This window comes from Xiphophorus hellerii, chromosome 7, assembly GCF_003331165.1.
Source record: "Xiphophorus hellerii strain 12219 chromosome 7, Xiphophorus_hellerii-4.1, whole genome shotgun sequence".
Taxonomy (NCBI): Eukaryota; Metazoa; Chordata; class Actinopteri; order Cyprinodontiformes; family Poeciliidae; genus Xiphophorus; species Xiphophorus hellerii.
The window spans coordinates 17,509,027-17,530,053 of NC_045678.1; the positions used below are offsets into that span (position 1 = coordinate 17,509,027).

The 21,027-nt window shown below is 36.2% G+C and overlaps 1 protein-coding gene and 1 long non-coding RNA gene across 4 annotated transcripts; one reads left to right on the forward strand and one right to left on the reverse strand.

Annotated features, from left to right (window-relative positions):
* Positions 1-1,056: 1,056 nt before the first annotated feature.
* Positions 1,057-10,058, reverse strand: LOC116723599 (uncharacterized). Its single transcript, XR_004340012.1, has 2 exons — positions 9,619-10,058; positions 1,057-2,815 (listed from the first exon to the last, which is right to left on the reverse strand). It is a non-coding gene; the product is annotated as an uncharacterized LOC116723599 (long non-coding RNA).
* On the forward strand, positions 9,120-18,331 carry hnrnpa3 (heterogeneous nuclear ribonucleoprotein A3). 3 transcript variants are annotated; one of them, XM_032568627.1, is made up of 12 exons: positions 9,120-9,250; positions 11,334-11,456; positions 11,561-11,707; positions 11,796-12,006; positions 12,101-12,190; positions 12,289-12,360; positions 12,503-12,547; positions 13,714-13,851; positions 13,932-14,048; positions 14,147-14,215; positions 14,318-14,347; positions 17,193-18,331. In XM_032568627.1, exons 1-10 carry the CDS (start codon positions 9,245-9,247, stop codon positions 14,197-14,199), a joined length of 1,002 nt encoding a protein of 333 aa, XP_032424518.1. In that variant the 5' UTR covers positions 9,120-9,244; the 3' UTR covers positions 14,200-14,215; positions 14,318-14,347; positions 17,193-18,331. The 3 variants fall into 3 exon arrangements, with proteins under 3 accessions (XP_032424518.1, XP_032424517.1, XP_032424519.1); XM_032568626.1 differs by having other exon boundaries at positions 14,318-18,331; XM_032568628.1 differs by lacking the exon at positions 14,318-14,347.
* The last annotated feature ends 2,696 nt before the right edge of the window (positions 18,332-21,027 follow it).

A 21,027-nucleotide genomic window follows, 5' to 3' on the forward strand; every position in this document is an offset into this window, starting at 1 on the left:
GTGTTATTGTTTGTGGGATGACAGTTTGTTTCAATCAGGTCCTTGGTGCTCTAATCCCAGGTAGGGCTCTTAAAGTGCTGAGTCAGTTACTGCCTCATCGATCCATCACGGTGGGTTAGTGGTGGGCAGGTGTACTCCGCAGTACTCCCAGGAGACAGAGGAAACACCTGCCCTGTGCTGCTCGGGACTTCATCATCCCGCCGTTCCTTTGTCTCGTTGTGCCTGGAGCTCAACGTCGGGCCACAGAAAACTGTGAAAGCAGCACTTTTGTGCTCGTTTGTTGCTCCGTGCACAGGAATTAAGGGACGGCAAAGATGGTTTTCCCCTGTCTCCCCCATCCTTCCCCCCTTACTTATTTCTCACCCAGGAAGAAGGGACACGCATTGAATGGACCGCACACAATTGCCTTTGGGCTGCACAGATCACTACGAGCTTTTAAAAAGATTAGTCTTACAGGGTGGCACAGAGGAACAAACTGCACCTTACCCGAATAATCCTCGTACTAATAAATACATCCAGAGTAATCAAAAGGAATACTTCTTAATCTTACATGTGTAAAGGTCAATGAATTTCAAAGTTCAATAAGAGATTGCATTGTGCTTACTATTACATCTGAGACAAGTGTGCTGGAGAGGGGCAGGGAAGAGAGTCTATGTTTCTCCTGCTGCAGGCAGTCAATTAGTGCCAGAAGGAAACACAGCACTCCTCTGTTGCTCTCAGCTGAGGAGCTGTAAATAAAGACTTTTATTACTACACACTATCTGTGTCTCTTCTTTGGACATCAATAGGCCAGTGCACTGGACGGTTTCCAGGCATAATAAACTTCTCTCTTTTTTTGTTCTTTTAAAATGACATAGAAAGTTATTCAAAAGTGAGAAAAAAAACAAACTAATATTTGATTTTTTTTTTTTTGTAATTGTATCAGAATTAATCTCAGAAAATCCATTTCATTTGGAAAAGGAAATCCTGCAAATATGAGCTGTTTTTTTTCCGTTTGGATCATCATTTCACTACATGCATTCATTATTTTTTAATCAAAAATGTTGCACACCTTACAGAGATGCACATAATTTTATTTGATTTAGATATATTTTGAATTTTTCCACCATTGGTGTACAGTGGTGAATCCTTTAAACCCTTGTAGATTTAAATAAAAACAACCAGGAATTTTGGTTAATAAGAAAGGAAGAACCCCAAGAAAACAAAAGAAAGCAACCTAACTCACTGGAGTTATATTGGTGACCCAGTCCCTGGTCAAATATGCAATCACAAAGCCCTGACAGTATTTAACACAACAGGACTGGATTATAGGTATGACACAATATACAAGGTTATGCTAACCAACAAATGGCCAACAAATGTCAAAAATTAATGTATTTTGTTTTGGAATGGAATGGAAATGCACGCAGAAGGAAGGTAGAACTTAATGAAAAGCTTAATTTAATAATAGAAAGTCCAACAAACCAGCATGGCTGAAATACTGGGAGGTATATGAGGCAACAGGAGTGGCAACAGGTATGGAAACAAGCAAATCCAACACTGACTGAAAACAAACCATGAGAATGAATACCTGGAGGAGTGACTACTGGGACAACTAGCAGATGAGCGTGATTAAATGATCCCAAAACCATAGAAAGTGGCTGTCCATGGGAAAAAATAAATGCACACGGTGACTGAAAGAGAACACAAATATGAGTAAGCACTCACTGTACAAAATCCAGATAACTAAGCTTTGAACCAAAGACAAAACGGAGCCATTTTTTATAGTGGCAGTCAAGGCTACCAGCATTACACTGATAAGAAATAGACATTTCCAAAATTAATAAGCAAGAAATATTTGGGTTAAATTGATCCTATTTATTTAATATTTTTGACTCAGTTGTGCATAAAAACGTGTGCTTTTATTGATAAATTAACTTAGCCATGAACATTTATAATTGTAATACTGTAATTATAAATATTTGATGTTTTTTTTGGGATGGGGGGGGGGTGCATGTTGGACTGCCTAGCATTAGCTTGCACTAACTACTCAGCTAAATGACTAGTTATTTTTCATCAACACAACCTACTAGCATGATTATACATTATTCTACCATGTTAGCATTCATTGCTGTGGACGAGGTTCTTTGAACTCTGATCCAATTACATTTGAGGAGGCTCCTGCTGTGCTTTAAAATTTAACACAAAGATTACATTGAATCCAAAGTTTCTAAGTTAAAGCACGTGAAGAAAATATGATCCTTGGTTCAATATACTTTAGATCATTGAGGCTTATCAATGCAATATATTTAATTTACCTGAGTAAATTAAATATTACTCATGTAAATATGAAATAATTATTTAAATAATTTTTTATTATTTCTCCTCTTACAGCAGGTACAAATTTTGGTGTCTGACAAACCAAAACACTGTGGAACAGCAACCAACTTTAGCTTCTGAAAAATGTAATCCTGATTCTATTTATATTTGGTGTGATTTACACTCTGTTTCCTTCACACAGAGCAAGAGAGCAGGAAACAGATGCTAGGAATTGTTGTGTCCCTAAATTCCTCAGAGAGAAATTCTTGTCAACACCAACGTGTGAGGCTGGCTTTGTACTTGCATGCGAAAAGGTAGTAGGCAGTGACTAAATTGACTCCATGGTTTCCCTGCTCCAAATGTCTATTTCCTCACAGTTTTCCACTTGCGTACGTCCGTCCGTCCAAGCCCAGGTTAGAGGCGACACGGTTCCCCAGAGGAGTCATGCAGCCAGTCTATGCTTTCTCAGGACAAGGTCAACCTTAACGCCCTCAGGCACAAATAGCAGGGAGGGAGGCTGTATTTGAAAAGAGCATTAGGTTCACAACATCATCTCAGTGACAGAGATAACAGTAACAAATGGTGGAAATGTTTTTAAAGCTAATGAGCAATACTTTAAATGAATGAATCATTTGCAGGCAGTATCCCTCAAAGGAGGATCCGCAATGCAACAGTTAATAGGTCAATAATAAAAATGCACTCCCTCATAATTATATTAATGGCAAAAAACTAATAGAACAACTTTAATTAGGATTTGGAATTATTGCACATAATCAAGTACCCAGACATTTGACACAGGGGGAAACAGTAATTTCCTATCAAAGAATATTGTGTGACATTTACAAGGTGATATGATTTGCAGCTGGAGGGCCAAAGGTTTCATGGACCATGGCGCCATCTAGAGGACATCCAAAACAAAATGTGGTTCTGGAACAACTTTGGTGTTAGTTAAAAGTTTATCATTTGTGCAGGGTTTTTTTGTTGTTGTTTGAGTTACATTCTGAAGTTTGAGTTTGAGGAAAGGTTGGTTTATTGGTTCTTAGTAACCAAGTAATGATGAATGCTTAATCATGTCTTAATACTGAATATGGATTAACCTTTGGAGATTTTGGAGTTTATCTTTTCTTTTTTCTGTTTTACTTTTTGTCACAAATCTATCAGATTATCAAACAAATCTTAAAAGCTGTATAGATAGGCAGATTAAATATAAAAAGTAGAATTCAAATGATGGTTTCATTTATTATGGCTCTCCAAATCACCTTAAGTGGAAAACGCAATTGCCCTAGAAACCTTATGACTGAATGTGTCTCTCTTGGCAGCAAAACTGCCATAAACTTTTTGCAATAATTTATTTAAAATATGTATTTCTCAAATTGCTTTGGAAGACTCTTTACCCATGCAGATTTTCTATTAATTCAGCCACAGTGAGGTCATATGGGAATGAACTTAATCATACACAGCATCTAAATTAGACCAAAACCTGGACTTTGACTATATCACTCCAAAACCTTAAAACATATATATATATATTTTTCAGTTATTCAGAAGTGGGCTTGATAGGTCACTTTGAATCACTGTTCTGCTGAGGTTCACCTTATGATTTTAATTAACCTGGACTTTCTGACAGAATCTTCTGTCACAAAGATGAACTCAACTACAACAAGTTGTCCAAGTCCTGAAATGGCAAACCTGAGCAAACTTTGCCCAGTTTTGTCTCTTCAGTTCACTGAATAACTTTTGGGAGTCACTGTGATGTTTTTGGCAAATAGGAAATGACTCTTTGTTTTTTTTTCTTTTTTTTCTTGCTTGTTTGTTGTGTTTGGGTTTGTTTTGTTTTGGGGGTTTATATCAGAAGTATTTTTAGCCTTGGAATCTTTTTTCCAATTGCTCAATCAGAAGCATATGCTTTAACTGAAGCAAATGAGGCTTGCAGCGCTTTAGAAGCTGTTCTGGATTATTTTGTGGCATCTCAGATTCAAACTGTTTCATGATTTCTCCAATTGTGGAGAATAACTTAGACTGGGGTCTTAAAGCCTTAGAGATGATTTAAAACTATCTGTTTCAGACAGATAGAAGCCAATGTTTCTCATTTAATCTTAGATTTATTTTGATTACAGTACAATGTGTAGCTTTTTGAGATCCTCAAGCCTACTTCATGCTGTCAGACAGGCTCTATTAAATGTATTATTTTTATTCAAAAGGTCTGTCATTATCCAGGTCTTGATTTGGTAAATGAAATGGACCACAGGTTTTCAATGGATTCAATGTGATTAATCACAGCTATCTCGTGTTTTAAGAAGGGGAGGGAGCTATTTATATAAATTAAGAAATTATTTGAAAAAATATTGTTTTTCAGATTATCTTCGTCTTGTATTAAAATCTAAGCATTCATAAATATATAAGTAAAACAATATTTTAAAACAATTTAAAATGTTTGCTGGTATTTGGACAGCTTAATATTTCCTGAGTGCTTGCATGATATAGTTTCAGAATCACTTATATTGAGAATGATGATTTGGTGCCACCTACTGTTGGATAATTTTCTCTGTCAACAAAGTGAAAAGGTAATCAAAAGAGCCTTCAACACAAAGACCAGAGCTTCTGATTTTCACCTTGGCCTCCTGATAAGACTGAAGGGGAAAAGGTTATATTCACCTCAAAGATATTTTGCAGTCACTGACTCCTCCCTCTAATGATTTACTGCACTTGAATTTTTTGCTGACACGGTTCTCTATAGCTGGCTTTGCGGATTTATAGCAAACCATAATTTGCGGGCATAAAATAGGAATAAAACCCTTGTTAATTATTTAATCGTGGTTCTGTGGTAAGTACTGCCTTTCGGCCCAGGCAAGGATGTCATCCCTCTCTATCTCAGCGGGACATTATATCACTCATTTGTTGCTGAAGAAAATTACTGCCAAGCCCGAGACTGTAGGGTTTTATGGTAAATTGGGGCAGAGAACACTTTTATGAGCATAATTAACCAACAATTTTGGTCATTTTCTTTTTTATTTAATGCAAATGAACTGCTAATTGAACCTAAATCCCACCTCGGAACACCCGGGATACACATTTGTGGTGTTAAAACAGTGGCTGTGTGATTTGGAAAAGTAACATCATGTGCAGCTGTTTTCCTAAAATGTTTTCTGAAAGTCAAAAGCAGCCTCCACAAGAACACTGAATCGAATTGTCCGTGGCCAGCAGAGATGTGTGGGACCGGTGATGTATCTTTGTGTCAGGGGGCAGTTAGGCATAAAGACTGAGGGGGTGTGATCAACAACCAAACAAACATGTTGTGCCGAGGCGAGGGCGAGAAGGTGTACGCCGAGCATCCATCAAACCACATCTGTGAGAGGCTGATACTGCCCTGTTTACTGTTGCTGCAGTCAACTCGCTGAGCTCATCTCCTCCTTGCAAATCCCACACACAGAGTCTCAGCAATGAGACGCTGCAGCAATGGCTGCTGAGCGTGGGTTTGTTGTGGGCACTGGTGGCTCTGGGATGTAAAAACAAGCCACCGGGTTTGTTGTGTTTGATTGTCCTACTGGATGCCAGACCATTTTCATAAAAGGACCACTACATCCAGCCATAAATGTGTCCAGTTTTTATTAATATAATATTAACATAATTTAAAGGTCTTATATAAAACATTGAAATATGGTACAAATAGAAGCAGACAAAAGACATTATAGAACATTACCTATATAGCTTAAAATCACACTACTGACCATATTTGGCAACTTGATTTTTTTAATCTGATCAAGTTGCCTATTCTGATTTACATAAGAAGCAGATAAAATATTCCTCGATAGCTAATCTTCATTAAGATGTCACAATTTACAACCTTGTCATATTTATTAGACATTTGCAAGCAGCCAGTTCAGATTATAGGGTTGAAAGGTCAAGCTTTTGTCTTACAATGAAATGCATTTACAAATGGTTGAGCAGTACAATCATAGAACTCATATGGCTTTTTTTATTATTGTGAGGGATTTTCACTTTGGTTTGATTCACAATGGGTTAAATAATGTTTGAAATAACAGGTCTCAGTGAAACAATAATTATCAGAGTTTTTAAGTCCCAAACACTTAAGACATTGTTCTATATAGTTTTACTAAATGAAGATCTTCATCCTGCTCTTCCTGTGTACCAGATATAATATTGTGTCCTCATCTTTGTCATAATTTGAGTTGCTATAAACTTTTAAATTATTGTTTTCAATGTAATTACGAACAAGGTTTGGCAAGTAGCTTTTCTTTCTACCAGTTTCCTTTATTATCAAAAAGTAACTTATTGCCTTACTTGAATTGCATGTTTCTTGTGTTCCTGTGTTTATGCTCCATTACTACTTAATTAAGTTTGAGCATAGAGATCATTTTAAGAGCTAGAACTAATAACTTAATCCTTCAGTTCTATTGTTCTGGATTTCAATGGTTATGCTGCCTTTCATTTTAATAACTATTTCTTAATGTAATATTTATTTTTTTCTGCTGAGGCAAGGCCCTGCAATTAAAAGTTAAATTTTTTGATGACCACTCCAAAAACATTGACTATGTTTTCTCTACTTCCTAACTAACTGATCAGTATCCTTAGATATAACTATTGGCTTAATCAAGACAGAAAGTTTAAAAGTAGACAGGTGTGTCTGACTCATAAACTAAAACTAAGAACTGTTTCCACAGAACAGGAGTCTGACAACTTAAAGTTCAGCCTGCCATTCTGCTTTTAGAGACTTTTTATTAACTACCAGCAAACCTGCAGTCTGAGGCTGAAGTGCTCTGCTAGGAATATATGAAACAATCAGATCTCTGATGTCTGACAGAGCTTAATTACTAAGGGCGTTATATGTGAGACTACGGCAAATATGTGAGTGATTTATTACCATTAAAGTCTCCAATACATTTATTATCTAGTAACGGTCAAACAGGGTCTTGTTTAAGCCAAAGATAATGTTCACATGCTTATGCAATACTTTGATATTATATAAACACAAATATTGTACTAAACAATAATGCATCAGTGTTTGGGCAAATGAAGTAATTGCAGTGGACTAAAAGAATCAAATCAGACATGCTCTTAAATTTGAACTATGGACGGATCATAAATAGTCATCATTAACAGTGTCAGAGAAACATTACCCCTTTTTATTGGGGCTGTATTTTCCTCACATACTACTATAAAGTTAATGATGGACATTGTTTAAACCGTAAAAGTGTCATATATTTTGAAGATGCCAGTCAGCTTCAACAAGGCTAAGTAGCATCTGGCTCATGCATCATATTTTTTCCAGTCGAGTATCTTTCTTCAACCTGTTCTGAAAATACAGATGGAAAAATATTATGCAGAACTGCAGCTAAAAAGAATGTAAATGTTTTCTGTCAATTTCATCGGATTTGCAGTTTGAAGAAATTATTCCAAATCCCAATCTCCAAAGAAGTTGGGGTGGGTGGGAGAAAGTTCAGAAACGGATATAAAAGTCCATTTCAGTGCAAATTATGTAAGTTTTAAAATGAGGTTTGTGTTGTTTATTTTGGAAGTACAAATTAATGTCTAACATGAAAAAAATGCAGAGGGAAACTGGAATTTTGCTGTAGTTTAAAGTCATGGCAGTTTACTGGCAAGTTACTTTACAAAGAAAAAGTCTGAACATGTATTTTAGCTCGTGCTGCATGTTGTACTTTCCTCCAGAATTTTTTCTATGGCACTAGGATTAACAAATTATCTTAAGCTATTTATTTCAGCGCACTATTGCTGTTTGCACTCAGTACATTAGAAGCAAGTTCATAGAGTTAGATAAAGTGCCCATGTCAACTGATTAATACTGCCTCAACTTATCTCTAACATTTTGTACATATGTCCAAAGTTATCAGACTTTTCATACTCATAGAGTCTGATAGCTCCTCAAATATGCTTCACAGGCGTAGCTATTGACAAGGAAACAGTAGATAAACTAGCTTATTCATACATTTTAAGAGCACAAAATAGAAGTGTGCTTTATTGTCCCATGAGAAATTCAGGTGTACCAGCAGCAAGTTAAAGATAAATAGGAGTGCACATATTCAAACTAAAGTAAAAGATATTAAAAAAAGAAAAGTATGAGACTGCATAGTAAGGGAAAGTTTACAACATAAAAAAATATACTGTAAAGTTATTAAAAATAGCATATTCTGTTTCAAAGAAATGTGCGTGTGCAATTGAGTACTGTCATTTAAAAAAATTTACCAAATGTGCATGTATACTTGTGCAATAAAAAAATATTGTATGTATTGTCAGTAATTAACTCATGAAAAAGCTGTGTAAATGACAGTACAGATATTTGAAATCATAACATCCCTGCTTTATCAGACTTTTCCTCCTCCAATTCACACAATAACAGTGGAAGACACTTGTGACAAACTTTTTTTAAAACCAAAGTAAAGCATTAAATTCAAATTTCAATTAGAGTATAATAAAGGCAAGAAAAAACCCAACAATTGTAAAATTATATTCATCCATTTATATTATATTCATCCACTTATGAATGCATTTTTATTTTTACATTAAAAAAATATAACATTAGCAATAATTCTAAAATTCATTTTAGTTTTTAAATATCTTTTCTGGAAAAGAAAAAAAACGTGGATATTTCATCTTTGAACACGACCGCTGTTTACACGAGACACACTCAAGGTGTTTTTCATTTTTAGCCAGAAGGTGGCGACAATTCTTATTTTTTAATGACCACAAAATAGCAATGACAAGGCTACCAATCATCATACTTCAGTTTTAATTGAACTGAAGTCAAATAGCAATACGTATAACAATTTGTGCAACTTGCTCAATGCATAAACCAGTCGTTGTCGTCTATATTTAAGGTTTTTGTTGTAAAACTTTTAGAGAAGTACCACAAGCTACCGTAAGAAGGTCACGTGATACACTTAACGTCTCCGCCCTGCATATCTGCAAAATGGAGGTAAGATGCTGTTAACCATTAAAAACAAACATATACATGCAGAAATATTTAAAGCCACTGTTTCTATTATGTTCAACAAAAATGTAAGATTTAAGTAAAGGCTGCATGTCTATATCCCGCGATTTCACTCCTTCTCGGTACCTGACTATGCCTAGCAACGTTGTTATTAGCTAGCGCTAATGCTAAGCTAACTTCTTCATAATTACTACAGCTAGCAGTGTACCTAAAAATAATGATTATTTCCTCACTTTAACGCTTAAAACGGACTATAATATGTCTCTTTATATATATATGTATCTGTTATATATTAGTATTCTAACCCACAGCTCTCATGATTGCAGCAAAGGGATGTTAGCTACTGCTCTTACCGTGCTATTCTTGTTGCAGCAGCCATTTTGACATGAAATACGATGTAAAGGCAGGTGACACTTCTCAAGCTGAGCTATTAAGATTCTTTAACGTAATATCTGAGAGTCTTACTCCATAGTGAGTAAAAAAGTAGCTGATTCCCATTAGTTTTGGTTACCTTATTTAAATTTGAAGGACTTTTTCATTATGGGATTCTGCTGTCAATAGTCAAAAACAAGTACTATAGGCAGTTCCTGCAACATATTTGTTGATATTTAGGTTGATATACGTTTTGCTTGAGCCTCGCAGTGATTAAAAAAATGACCAACAACAGTGGGGTCTCTAGACGTAAAGTTCTAGTGTTCAGCAGGCACCCTATTTTGTCTGTATTTATGTTATTGCATTACTTTTGATTCATCTTGACTATTCACTGAGCATATTTACATAGACCATAGTTCGTAGTGAAACAAAATGTGTAAGAAAAACATGATCACATTTAAAAATGCTTTCAGTTTTTCTACATAAGATTTATGATAATAATGACACATTTTTGAGAATGTGTCATTATTATTCAAGTGTTTACTTTAAAATAAATGTTCAAATGTAATTCATATTTTATTACCTGTGTTATTTTTTTATTTATGTTTCTATTGAAACAGATCCCATCATAGAAAGTAGACTTTATTTGAAACTGTGTCCCTATAATTATCAAAAACATTACATCTAAAAAATATGTCATAACAATTCTTTGGCCATTTTCTTAATCCTAGAAAAAAAACTATATGTCAGTTTAATAGGTATATGCACCTCCAGCAGATCAGGCATGCTTTTGAAAAATAAATAGTTGCTAATTTCAATCCTTAGTGAGTAAAAAAGGATTTTGGAGGGAATATTATTTCCAGATTGCAAAATCACAAATTGCTACATCCACATTTTTTTGTAATAGTAAAAACTTTATTGGAGTCATTATGGTCTATTACTCTTCTTACACACAAGAAGAGTTATAATTTGTTGAAATGTAAAGACACTTTGGTCAGTCTGCCATAAGTCTGTGTGGTAGTCACATTTTAAACATGAGCTTCTGAAAGGGTTAACATCAACATAAGACTGTATGATAACAGCCTCACACACACATTGATATCTTCAATGTGTGTTACACCGCAACAGTGTAAAGTTGTTGCTGTGCAGCAACTTTACACTGCATTTAAGACATCATTAATTTCACCGTTTACTCTTGTGATAAAGTATCTTGCAGAGGGTCAGCACAGCTGGGTGCCTTTTTTCCCTTCCAGACAAACAAAGAACAGTGTGCCTGTTTCAAAATATTCTGATGCCATCTTTTCAGATCAGTGTTTCTAGAGCAAAACGTTTTTAAAATTAAAGTAAAATGAAATTCCATCCTGTAATTTGATAGCACGTGATGCACTATTTGCTGCATGAGAGCATCTGCAAGATTCAGCAACTGCAGTAAAGCAAAATGTTGTGTGTCGACCTGGAAAATAACAGGCTTGGTTTTTTTTTTTTGCTTGTTTGTCAGTCTATGTAATTATAATAATATTCCTATTTATAATGTGAATATTTTTGTTTTAAGGGAAGGCCCAGTTATTTACAGTTTGTTCATGTCTGTACTCTTGCATTTTTTTGAAACACTAAAAGTGTCATGTTTTGTTTTTCAACAACTGTCTCCACTTGTATGACTTTCTGCTGCAATTCTTCTTGTGTTTTGCTTTGACAGGACCATGAGGCGAAAGAACCAGAACAGCTCCGAAAGCTGTTTATCGGAGGTCTGAGCTTCGAAACCACAGAGGAGAGTTTACGGGCCCATTTTGAGCAATGGGGATCTCTGACAGACTGTGTGGTTTGTAGATTTATCATAGTGTATAAAAGACTTTCCCACATAGTAATAACACAAGCAATTCACTTGCACACAATTGAGTCTGTCTATTTTTATATCGCATTTAGGTGATGAGGGATCCTAATAGTAAACGATCCAGAGGGTTTGGTTTCGTAACTTACTCCTCTGTAACTGAAGTTGACGAGGCCATGAAAGCGAGGCCTCATAAAGTCGACGGGCGAGTTGTTGAACCCAAGAGGGCTGTGTCCAGAGAGGTAAAAATCTACACCTCAAACCAGACTTCAGATGCTACAGCTATGTTGGTGTGGTTGGCATTTGCACTCACTCGATGTTCTCTTAAAGGACTCTAACAAACCTGGAGCACATCTGACAGTGAAGAAGATCTTTGTTGGTGGTATCAAAGAGGACACAGAGGAGCACCACATTCGGGAATATTTTGAGAAATACGGAAAGATTGACTGCATCGACATCATGGAGGAGCGATCCACAGGAAAGAAGAGAGGATTCTGCTTTGTGTCATTTGACGACCATGACACTGTGGACAAAATCGTCGGTACGCACTTGTTTTAGTTAGAAAATAAATTTTTTGTAAAAAAAAAAAAAATCTGTCTATGATTATGTGTTTTAAATTTCCATTTTTCTTACAGCGCAGAAATTTCACACAATAAACTTTCACAATTGTGAAGTCAGGAAAGCGCTATCTAAACAGGAAATGAATGCTATATCCAGTAACCGAGGTGAGTTTGCTAAAAATGTAAAACTGCAGCTATTTATGCCTGAATTGTAGGTGGCAAGTCAGCTGTGTAATGAATGTTTCTAAAATGTCACCTATCAGGAAGGAGCGGAGGATCAGGAAACTTCATGGGCAGAGGTGGAAATTTTGGAAGCGGCGGTAACTTCGGTCGAGGTTTGTATATGTCAGATGTTATGTTGTTGACTTTAATAATGATTTGGAAAGAACCTACTTTTGTTTAGAGAAGGTCCGATATGTGAAGAATTTAACCTATTTTAAATGCACTGTCTGACAATTATGTGCTTTTTTGTCCTAGATGGCTACGGAGGACGCGGTGGTTATAATGATGATTTTGACAATGGTATGAAACTTAACTTTAGTCTCATTTAGAGTTAAATTAGTACCACTGCCACCATTATTTCTGTGCAAAATGCTTGAAGTGCAGCTTAGAATGTTTGGAAATGAAGTGCTGTGAAATTAATATCAGTAGTAGCTCTCCTCTCTGTATTACAGATGTCATCATGCAGTGAGTTTTTAGAGAAGTGATTCAACCTCCAGGCCATTGTAAAACTAAAACCATTTATAACTTGTATCAGCCCCCTGATCAGCTGCATATTAAAAACCTAGCATATAAGAATGTGAAATATCATGGTATTTGATCTAACAAATCGGGAGGGTTCCAACTTTTCACAGACGTTTGCAGTCAGAGGGAGTCAGTTGTAATGAACTCCCACTCAGGCCGCTCACTTAGTGGGAGAGACCTGAGGACGGTGCATCATGTTCCTATTAACCCATTTATTATTAATTATGTCATGCAAACAGTAAACTTCATTGATGAAGCTGGAGAAAAGCTCTTTTTATAAGTTTTGTTCTCGTAAGTTTAAATTGAACTGAAGAAAGAACATTTTACCAACAAGTCATAAAAACAGCTGGAGGTTGAGGGCCAATGTTAGTCTGTGGTGTCTGAAAATAACTGTAGTGTGAAATTATATATTTTTTTTGAGGAACAAAATGGTTTAATCTAAAATAATGGAACCCTCAGTACAGACTGTAACAGCTTAGAGTCACAAATATTTGTATGCATAATGTACCATTTCTTTTCTTCGAAGGGTTTATATATCACCAATTGCTCTGGATATTTTACTTAATCTAGAAACAGAATTAGAATTAGACCTATATACATAAAGATTAGGATTCCCTGATGTGTATTAACTGCTAATGCAGGGTTATATTTCACCAACATGACCATAATTTGAGTTGTTTTCAAAAGTTAAAATCAGGGATGGTAAGTAACTTCATTAATACCCATAGGTGGACTGGTCTTGTAAAAAAGAGAGACCAGCTTCTGTTTAAAATGGAAGTAAAGAAAATTTAAAATTTTTTACAAGCTAGTACTACAAGCCTACGACAGTTAGATGAACTATTATTGCCTACACCAGAACTAATCCTTTATCATTTTGATGATGTTGCAGAATAAGGTTGTAAACGGTAAGGCAGTACCGAATTGGTCATTCTTTGCTTTCCCAGGTCCGGGAGGAAATTATGGCGGTGGACCTGGTTATGGAGGTGGCCGAGGGGGTTACGGTGGTGGCGGTCCAGGCTACGGAAACCAGGGCGGTGGATTTGGTGGCAGCGGTGATGGAGGTTATGGAGGCAACCGGGGAGGTAAAAATTTTATCCTCTCAAAAACAAATGTGCCACTTGCACTTTGAATGTATTACTTCAAATTTGAGTTACCTTTTCAGGATATGGAGGGGGTGGAAATTACAACGACTTTGGAAATTATGGTGGACAGCAGTCAAACTATGGGCCAATGAAGGGAAATAACTTTGGTGGCAGAAACTCTGGTGGACCATATGGTGGTGAGTTCTACCTTTAAAAGTCTGCATAATCCAGACTTTTAAACACATATCTGGATTAAGAACAACATCATTTTATGGCGATAACTCCTTAATTCCAGGTGGCTACAGCTCCGGAGGCAGTGGTGGAGGCTACGGCTCACGGCGGTATTGAACGCCGCATGTTTTCGGTAAGCGGTGTTAAGTCTCACTCCAGCCTCGTAGCACAGTACAGAGTGAGCCTCATGAAAGTGCAGATTAACTATTTGTTCTATCCTGTATCCATTCAACAGGCTTCAGTTCTTAGCAGGAGAGGCGAGGAGGTGAGCAAAGGAATTGTCAGGAAAGCTGCAGGTTACTTTGAGGCAGTCATCTGAAAGCATTAGAGGAACACAGAAGTCAGACTTAACTGCAGCTAAGTCGGAGAAGTTAAAGGAAGAAGGACTGTAAGAACAAGACATGAGTGCAGATGATGCCCTTCCCTAATTGTGCTAGATGTTTCCCTGCTGAGAAAGTTTTTCCTTTTTTCTGCGTCTAAAGTGTGTGTGTATTGTGCCTATGGTATTGGGGATAAAAAGCAAAAAAAATTTAAACTTCAGTCCTACATTTTTTTTTTACTTTAATTTTTTTATGGCTTGGTTTTCTGCCAGTCAATTATTTGTCTTTAAGTTGTTTTTTGTTACATCAGGCCTTTAGATGAGCTAGAATTACTTCTTTCTGAAGTTATTATGATTTATTGATTGCAAGTGTCAAGTGTATTTTAATTTTTGTATGTAAAGCACAGTATGTAAATCCTTCGTAGTACCAGTGTACAAGTATAAAGAGCCTAGATTAGAACCAACAGAATCCCTTACTCCTTATGTTCCCAGCAAACCAGAATCTAGATTGTTCACATATTTTCATTAGATAAAAAAAGACAAAATAAAATTGTGTAGTAAAGTAACATGAGGTTCGGTGCATTATTGGTTCAGCAAAGATTTAAATAAGCCACAGATTATTGTTTTTCCATGTCAATGAAATGTTGGTGTAGCCTGTCGAAATTAACTGTGGAGGTTTTATAAGTAGTGTTTTCTTTCCTATTTTGTCCCGTTACAACTACGAACTTGCATGTATTTTGTTGAGATTCTGTACTATACACCAACACAAAGTAGTACATAAGTGTGAAGTGTAAGAAAAAATATTTATGGTTTTTGGGAAGTTTACATACCAAAAATCATTTTGAAAATTGTGGCATTCTTTTGTGTTGAACCCCATCTACTCTCAGATCCTTAAATAAAATAATCGAGTTCAAGCCGTTGCCTTCAGAAGTCACCGAATTAGTAAATAAGAGTCCGCCTGTGCCTAATTTAATCTCAGATGTTCTTTGATTGACTCAGAGGTCCGTAAGGAAATATTTGTAATAAATCAGCATTATGAACACCAAGGAGCACAACAGACAGCTCTGGGAGAAAGTTAGAAAACAACCCAAACTTCCTCTGGAGAAGAACTGTTAAAATCTTTATTTCAAATTAGCAAACCAGTTAAGATGTGGCAATTCACCTGAACTATTAAGGACTAATGAGACCCATGGCTACTCTGCAGGAGCTGCAGCAATCTATAGCCCAGGTGGGATATCTGTCAACAAGACAACTATTAGGCTACATTCACACTGTAGGTAAAAGTTACCCAAATACAACTTTGACATCCTGAACAGCATAATTAGATTTTCTTCAATTAATCGTCAAAATTTCACAATAAGGTAGAGAGCTGGAAGATCAGATGTAAACAGACAAAACAGGTTTGGTAGGCACCACTGATGGAGCTTATCAGGATGTTGACAGTTATTATTGTGCAACGTTTTCAGATTGTTGTAGAGTCACGTTGATGTGTACTAGCCATCTTTTAGAATGCAGGTCACTTGAGGAATGTTCACACTGAGTTCTGATGGCAGCCAGATTAGAATTATAACATGTACAACGACTCGACGAGCGCTGTTGTTGAAAATAAGCCATCGGAAGTCTCATTTGTAGTTTGCCTTTAGCCATTTAGCATGTTGTAAAAACATAAGTGCAGATAAGACATTGTGTTCACATTCAAAACCACATATGTGGTGTATCACCGTGAAATGTGGTGGCAGCATTATTCTGGAGTGACGCTTTTCTGAAGTGTTTGAAAGGAAGTGCTGTAGAGGGCTACAAAAGGCTTGACGGTGGTTTACCTTGTAGCAAGACATTAACCCAATAACATACAGGTAGAGTAACAATGTAACAACTTACATTAAAGCAGAATGACCAAAGTCCAGACCTTAATCCAGTTGAGAAACTGTTTCTAAAACTTGAAAAATGATGTTCACAGATGCACTCCATGGAGTCGGAAAAAGCTTGAGCTTGATTTTCAGTATCTAGATGCTCAAAGCTGGTGGATATACTGTATCGCAAAAGATCTGCTGCTGTAATGTCAGTAAAATGTTCTTCTGCAATCTAAAGACTTGGGGAGGATAAATACAAATGTACTACACTTTTCAGATTATTTGTCAACTTCACCATTATGAGTAACTTTGTGTTGGCCTATCAGCAATCTAATATATTTACTCTGGAATTTGTTGTTGTAATGAGACAAAAAGTTCAAGGAGTATCTCTTTGGGTGACTGTGGTGTATATGTTTCCATACAGTGTGTATTTCCTTCTTAATGTGTATAGGGTTAATGTAAAGGGAGGTTCTGACTCTAGAAAACAGCTCATACAAATGACAGTGTTTGGAGAGGGGAATAGGACTGAAAGCTACAACCTCCTGCAGTTGGGCCCTCAGCATCGCTAGTGTGGAAGGATTGCAGATGACTGTCAGACAGAACACCTTCATCCCCCAGCACAGTGGACCAGTCAGCAATTTGAGAGAGAAGGGAGAAGGCAGCACGGAGCACAACACCCACGGAAGAAGCTTGCAGTGTCGTTCCTGGTAGTGAGCATCTATCTCGTTTCCAAGGCTAGCTAAGCTCCTCAGCAGATGGTGCTAGCGAAGAAAGACTTAGGTCCTGGACACACTCGAGATCCTGTTGAGTGAGATACAGAAGTTTAACCTTCAAATGCTAGATGTCAGACATTAACAAGAAAAGGGAAGCGAGTATTTCACAGAAAAAGCTGATTCGAGAAGAAGGAGCAGGTAAGAGTAACCACTTTGCTTGATTTACAGATGTGGAAATGGGCATTCTCTTCTTGCTGAAAATGCTGTAAAGGCCTGATAACATGGGAGGTTCTGGATGGGTAAGACATTTTTTGACATTATCAAAGGTTTTCCAATGTCATGTATTAGTGCTACTTGTTCTGACTAGTCATCTTATATAAAAATGTGTCTTAAAGAATGTTGCCCAGTGTTTGACTTTTGTTCACCAATTCTTGATGTTTTATTACACTTTAATTGTCAGAGATCCTAATAGCGATGAAACACATAATTTGTTGGCCAAAAAAGGATACTTTTCTTTTATATTCAGTCAATTTTATCACAATTGTACAAAAGAGAACATGTTTGAACAGATTAGCTTACATTTTGCTAACATTTGCCAAGGTACAGTTGAGATTAAATACACCATGAGTATGCTCAGTCTTTATGTGTTTGATCTAATTCTAAAAGCATGTTTTAGTTTAAGATGTAAACAGCAAAAGCATCCCAGTAAAGTAAAATTTTGCAACATAAAAACTAGTTAAAGAATCAAAAGGTCTACACAAGTGCATAAAAAAGCAATGGACAGCATCAATCTTATCACAGTGTGATATATAAGGGAATATATATCACACTGATATAATATAATGTATTTTGTTATATTGGCCAACCCTACTCAGGTATAAGTGGCAACAGTTTTTGTTGTATAGATGGATAACAATTTCCGGGGAATGTTACTTCTAGGTATTATTATTAAAAGATGTGTTTACTTAAGTAATGTTGAATCTTGAGTTGCAAACCAAACACATCATGCATTTAAAGATTGTCAGTCTTTGGAACAAATTAAGTAATTAAATTTGGTGCTCAGTTTCACTTAGCTGGCCAAAAACAGCACTGACATATTTGTATGTTTAAGTTCACAATAATCCCTAAAAGAGCCCTGAAACATCAGTATGCCAAACAGGTCCAGACTGATCGTTGTTTTGACAAACCTCTACGTGCAGCTCTGAGCCTGTGCTTTTAGAGCGCTATCTGACTGGAACAACCTGTTCTCTTGTTACCAACAATATTTCCCAGCTCCGCAACAGCACGACAGTGTTTACCAACTGCTCTGATTTTCATGTAAACTGTGATGTGTTGTGTTCATCTTAATAAAAGGTACTTTTTTTCTATTGGTGGTTGTTTTTATTTATGAATTTGACACCCAGTGTGATGTCGTAGAAGCTCCTTTATAGTGTGAATATGCTTCACGATATTTCATTCATTCATAATTTATGAGGTTTAGGTCATTCTGCAGACATGTGCGAATCAACTTTCACCTAGAAAACGAATTAAGCTTTAAACAAGTCACAACTTTTCAGCTTTAATTTTTCTGCTGCATGTTTTTTTGATTTGATGGTGGGTTTTTTTTCTACCTAAGCTGATGACATCCATTACATTGTTAAAATGAGACATTTCCAATTTTTTGCAACTATGTCTTTCATGCCTCCCTACCAACAATAACCACAAATCAACATTTTATAGTTAACAATGTTGGACATTTTTGTCTTCATAGTGTGACCTTCAGCTTTGACGTTGACTTAGCTAGCTTTAGCTCCAATATGTTGAAATCAGGTATGTATTTTCACAGTAGGGAAAAAAAACTTTTAGTATAATATTAAATCATACTACAGGTACATTTTTTCTTAGTTAAGATTACCAAATGATTTTTTTAGGGCAGAATATTTTTGTTTGTTTCAGATTTACAGATATACATACATTTTCTTAGGAATATGGAGCATTTTTAATTTTATGACTTTGGATTCTCATCTAAAATCCTTGAGAAAATAGTTGCTAATCAAGTGTGTGTGTGCATCTAAATAGAAATAATCTGTTTGAAGAGTTTAATCAAGTTTCAAAGGTCATCGCAACACTAAAACGGTATTTATGAAAGTTACAATTTTCTCTTGGCCTCAAATGAGGAACTTTTGTCTGTTCTGGTTTTGTTTGTTAGATCTCAGTGCTGCTTTTGACACAGTTGACCACAATATCCTCTTAGAAAGGCTTGAACACGTAGTTATCAAGGGAACAGCACTAGTCTGGTTTAAATCTTATGTTTCTACTCATGTGAATAATAAATTTTCATATTCCAGGGTTACTGGTGGAGTACCACGGGGCTACGCACTTGGACTATTTCTCTTTATTATTTATGTATGATTCCAATGGTTAAGACAGTGTGGGATAAATTTCCACCCAGAACCTTGCTGATGATATTCAGCTATGTCTTTCAATAAATCCTGATGAATGCAATCTGTTAGGTAGATGACACGCATGTTAAGACATAAAAAACAGGTTCCTTTTAAATTCTGACAAGACAGAAGTTGTCTTTAGACCAGAACCTCTGAAAAAGAAACTGCTTAGTCTACCACTTTATCTGGATGGCAATAAATTGGCCTCAGATAATAAAGTAAAGACACTTGGTGTTATTTTTTACCTGGTTATGTTCGCTAAATCCCATATTAAGCAGATTTCTTAGATTTCCTTCTTTCTTCTCTGGAATATTGCCAAAATTAAATATGTCCTGGAGTGTTACTGAAAACCTATTCCATGAATTTTATACCACAAGGCTGGACGACTGTAATTATTTAATATTAGGAAGTCCACAAAATGAGGTCAAACTCCTTCAGCCAATTCAGAACACTGCAACAAGAGTTTTGATGAAAATGAAGAGAGATAATATTTACCCTATTTTAGCTTCCCTTTATTCTGTTAAATTCACAATATAGTTGAAGATAAAGCCCTTGATAACCAAGTTCCATCATACGTCTTTAGGTCTTATGGTTCTACAGTATATGTTTCTAAAACAGCAGTTTTTCTGACTCCTGAATCCTATTCCTCCTGATAGAATTGATGTAACTAAGTCAGAATGTAGACTGCATTGTACACACACACACTTTTTCTGTGCTGCCCCAAAATATGATCTTATTAAGATCAGAGTTTTGTGATGACATCTCCTTGAGTATACCTCTATACCACACTGTTGGGATTGTGTTTCCAGACTTGCTAGGATCCGGTTTTACTTTCAATTGTAAAAACAATCATTACAGCACAAACATTTAATTTTTTGCTTCGTCAGACAACAGGGCACGTCTCCAAAATTAAGGTCTGTCCCAGACACTGAGTGCATTTACAAACTCTAACCTGGTTTTTAAGGTTAGAGTGCTGAGGTGTGGCTTCTTCCTCTCTGAATGGCCTTTTAGCCATTGCTGTTACAAGACTTATTTCATCCAGGATCTTCCAAAGTTTTTCTGCTTTTCCGTAGGCATTGATTCACATATTTCACACCAAAACACATTCATCACTGGGGAGCAGAATGTGTCCCCTTCCTAAATGGTATGACAAGTGGATATTTTTATGGTGTTACAAATGACTGAACAGATGAACATGGCACCTTCAGGCATCTGTGAATTTCACCCAAGGATGAAGCAGACTTTTGAAAGTCAATCAATCAGTCAATCAATTTTATATCATTAAATAAATTTGACTGTAGTGAGGTGAATCATCCTTATCTAACAGGACATACAACATAAACACACAATAGATCGAATGTGATTAAAAGTGACCAGGTAATAGAAATAATAAAACAAAAACATCCTATCTGAACAAGACAAGATAAGAGAAAAAGAATAAAGACAAAAACTGTTAAAACTACGCTAAATCAAATTTTGGAGGCTAATGGCATCAGGGACAAAACTGGATTTATGGCTTAGTTTCATATTTAGAGGTAAAATTTCTGTGGAGGAACATGGCCTGAACTTGCAATGCAGAGGGTGAGACACGGTTTCTAAGATGAACGTAGATAATTTCTGTACCTTCCTGAAATATGTCT

What these genes read in the sequence shown, in the direction of transcription:
- hnrnpa3 (XM_032568626.1), top strand. An exon ending in GATCTCTGACAGACTGTGTG is followed by an intron (nt 11,457 to 11,560) that starts GTTTGTAGATTT and finishes TATCGCATTTAG; the next exon opens with GTGATGAGGGATCCTAATAG. An exon ending in TAATGATGATTTTGACAATG is followed by an intron (nt 12,548 to 13,713) that starts GTATGAAACTTA and finishes TTGCTTTCCCAG; the next exon opens with GTCCGGGAGGAAATTATGGC.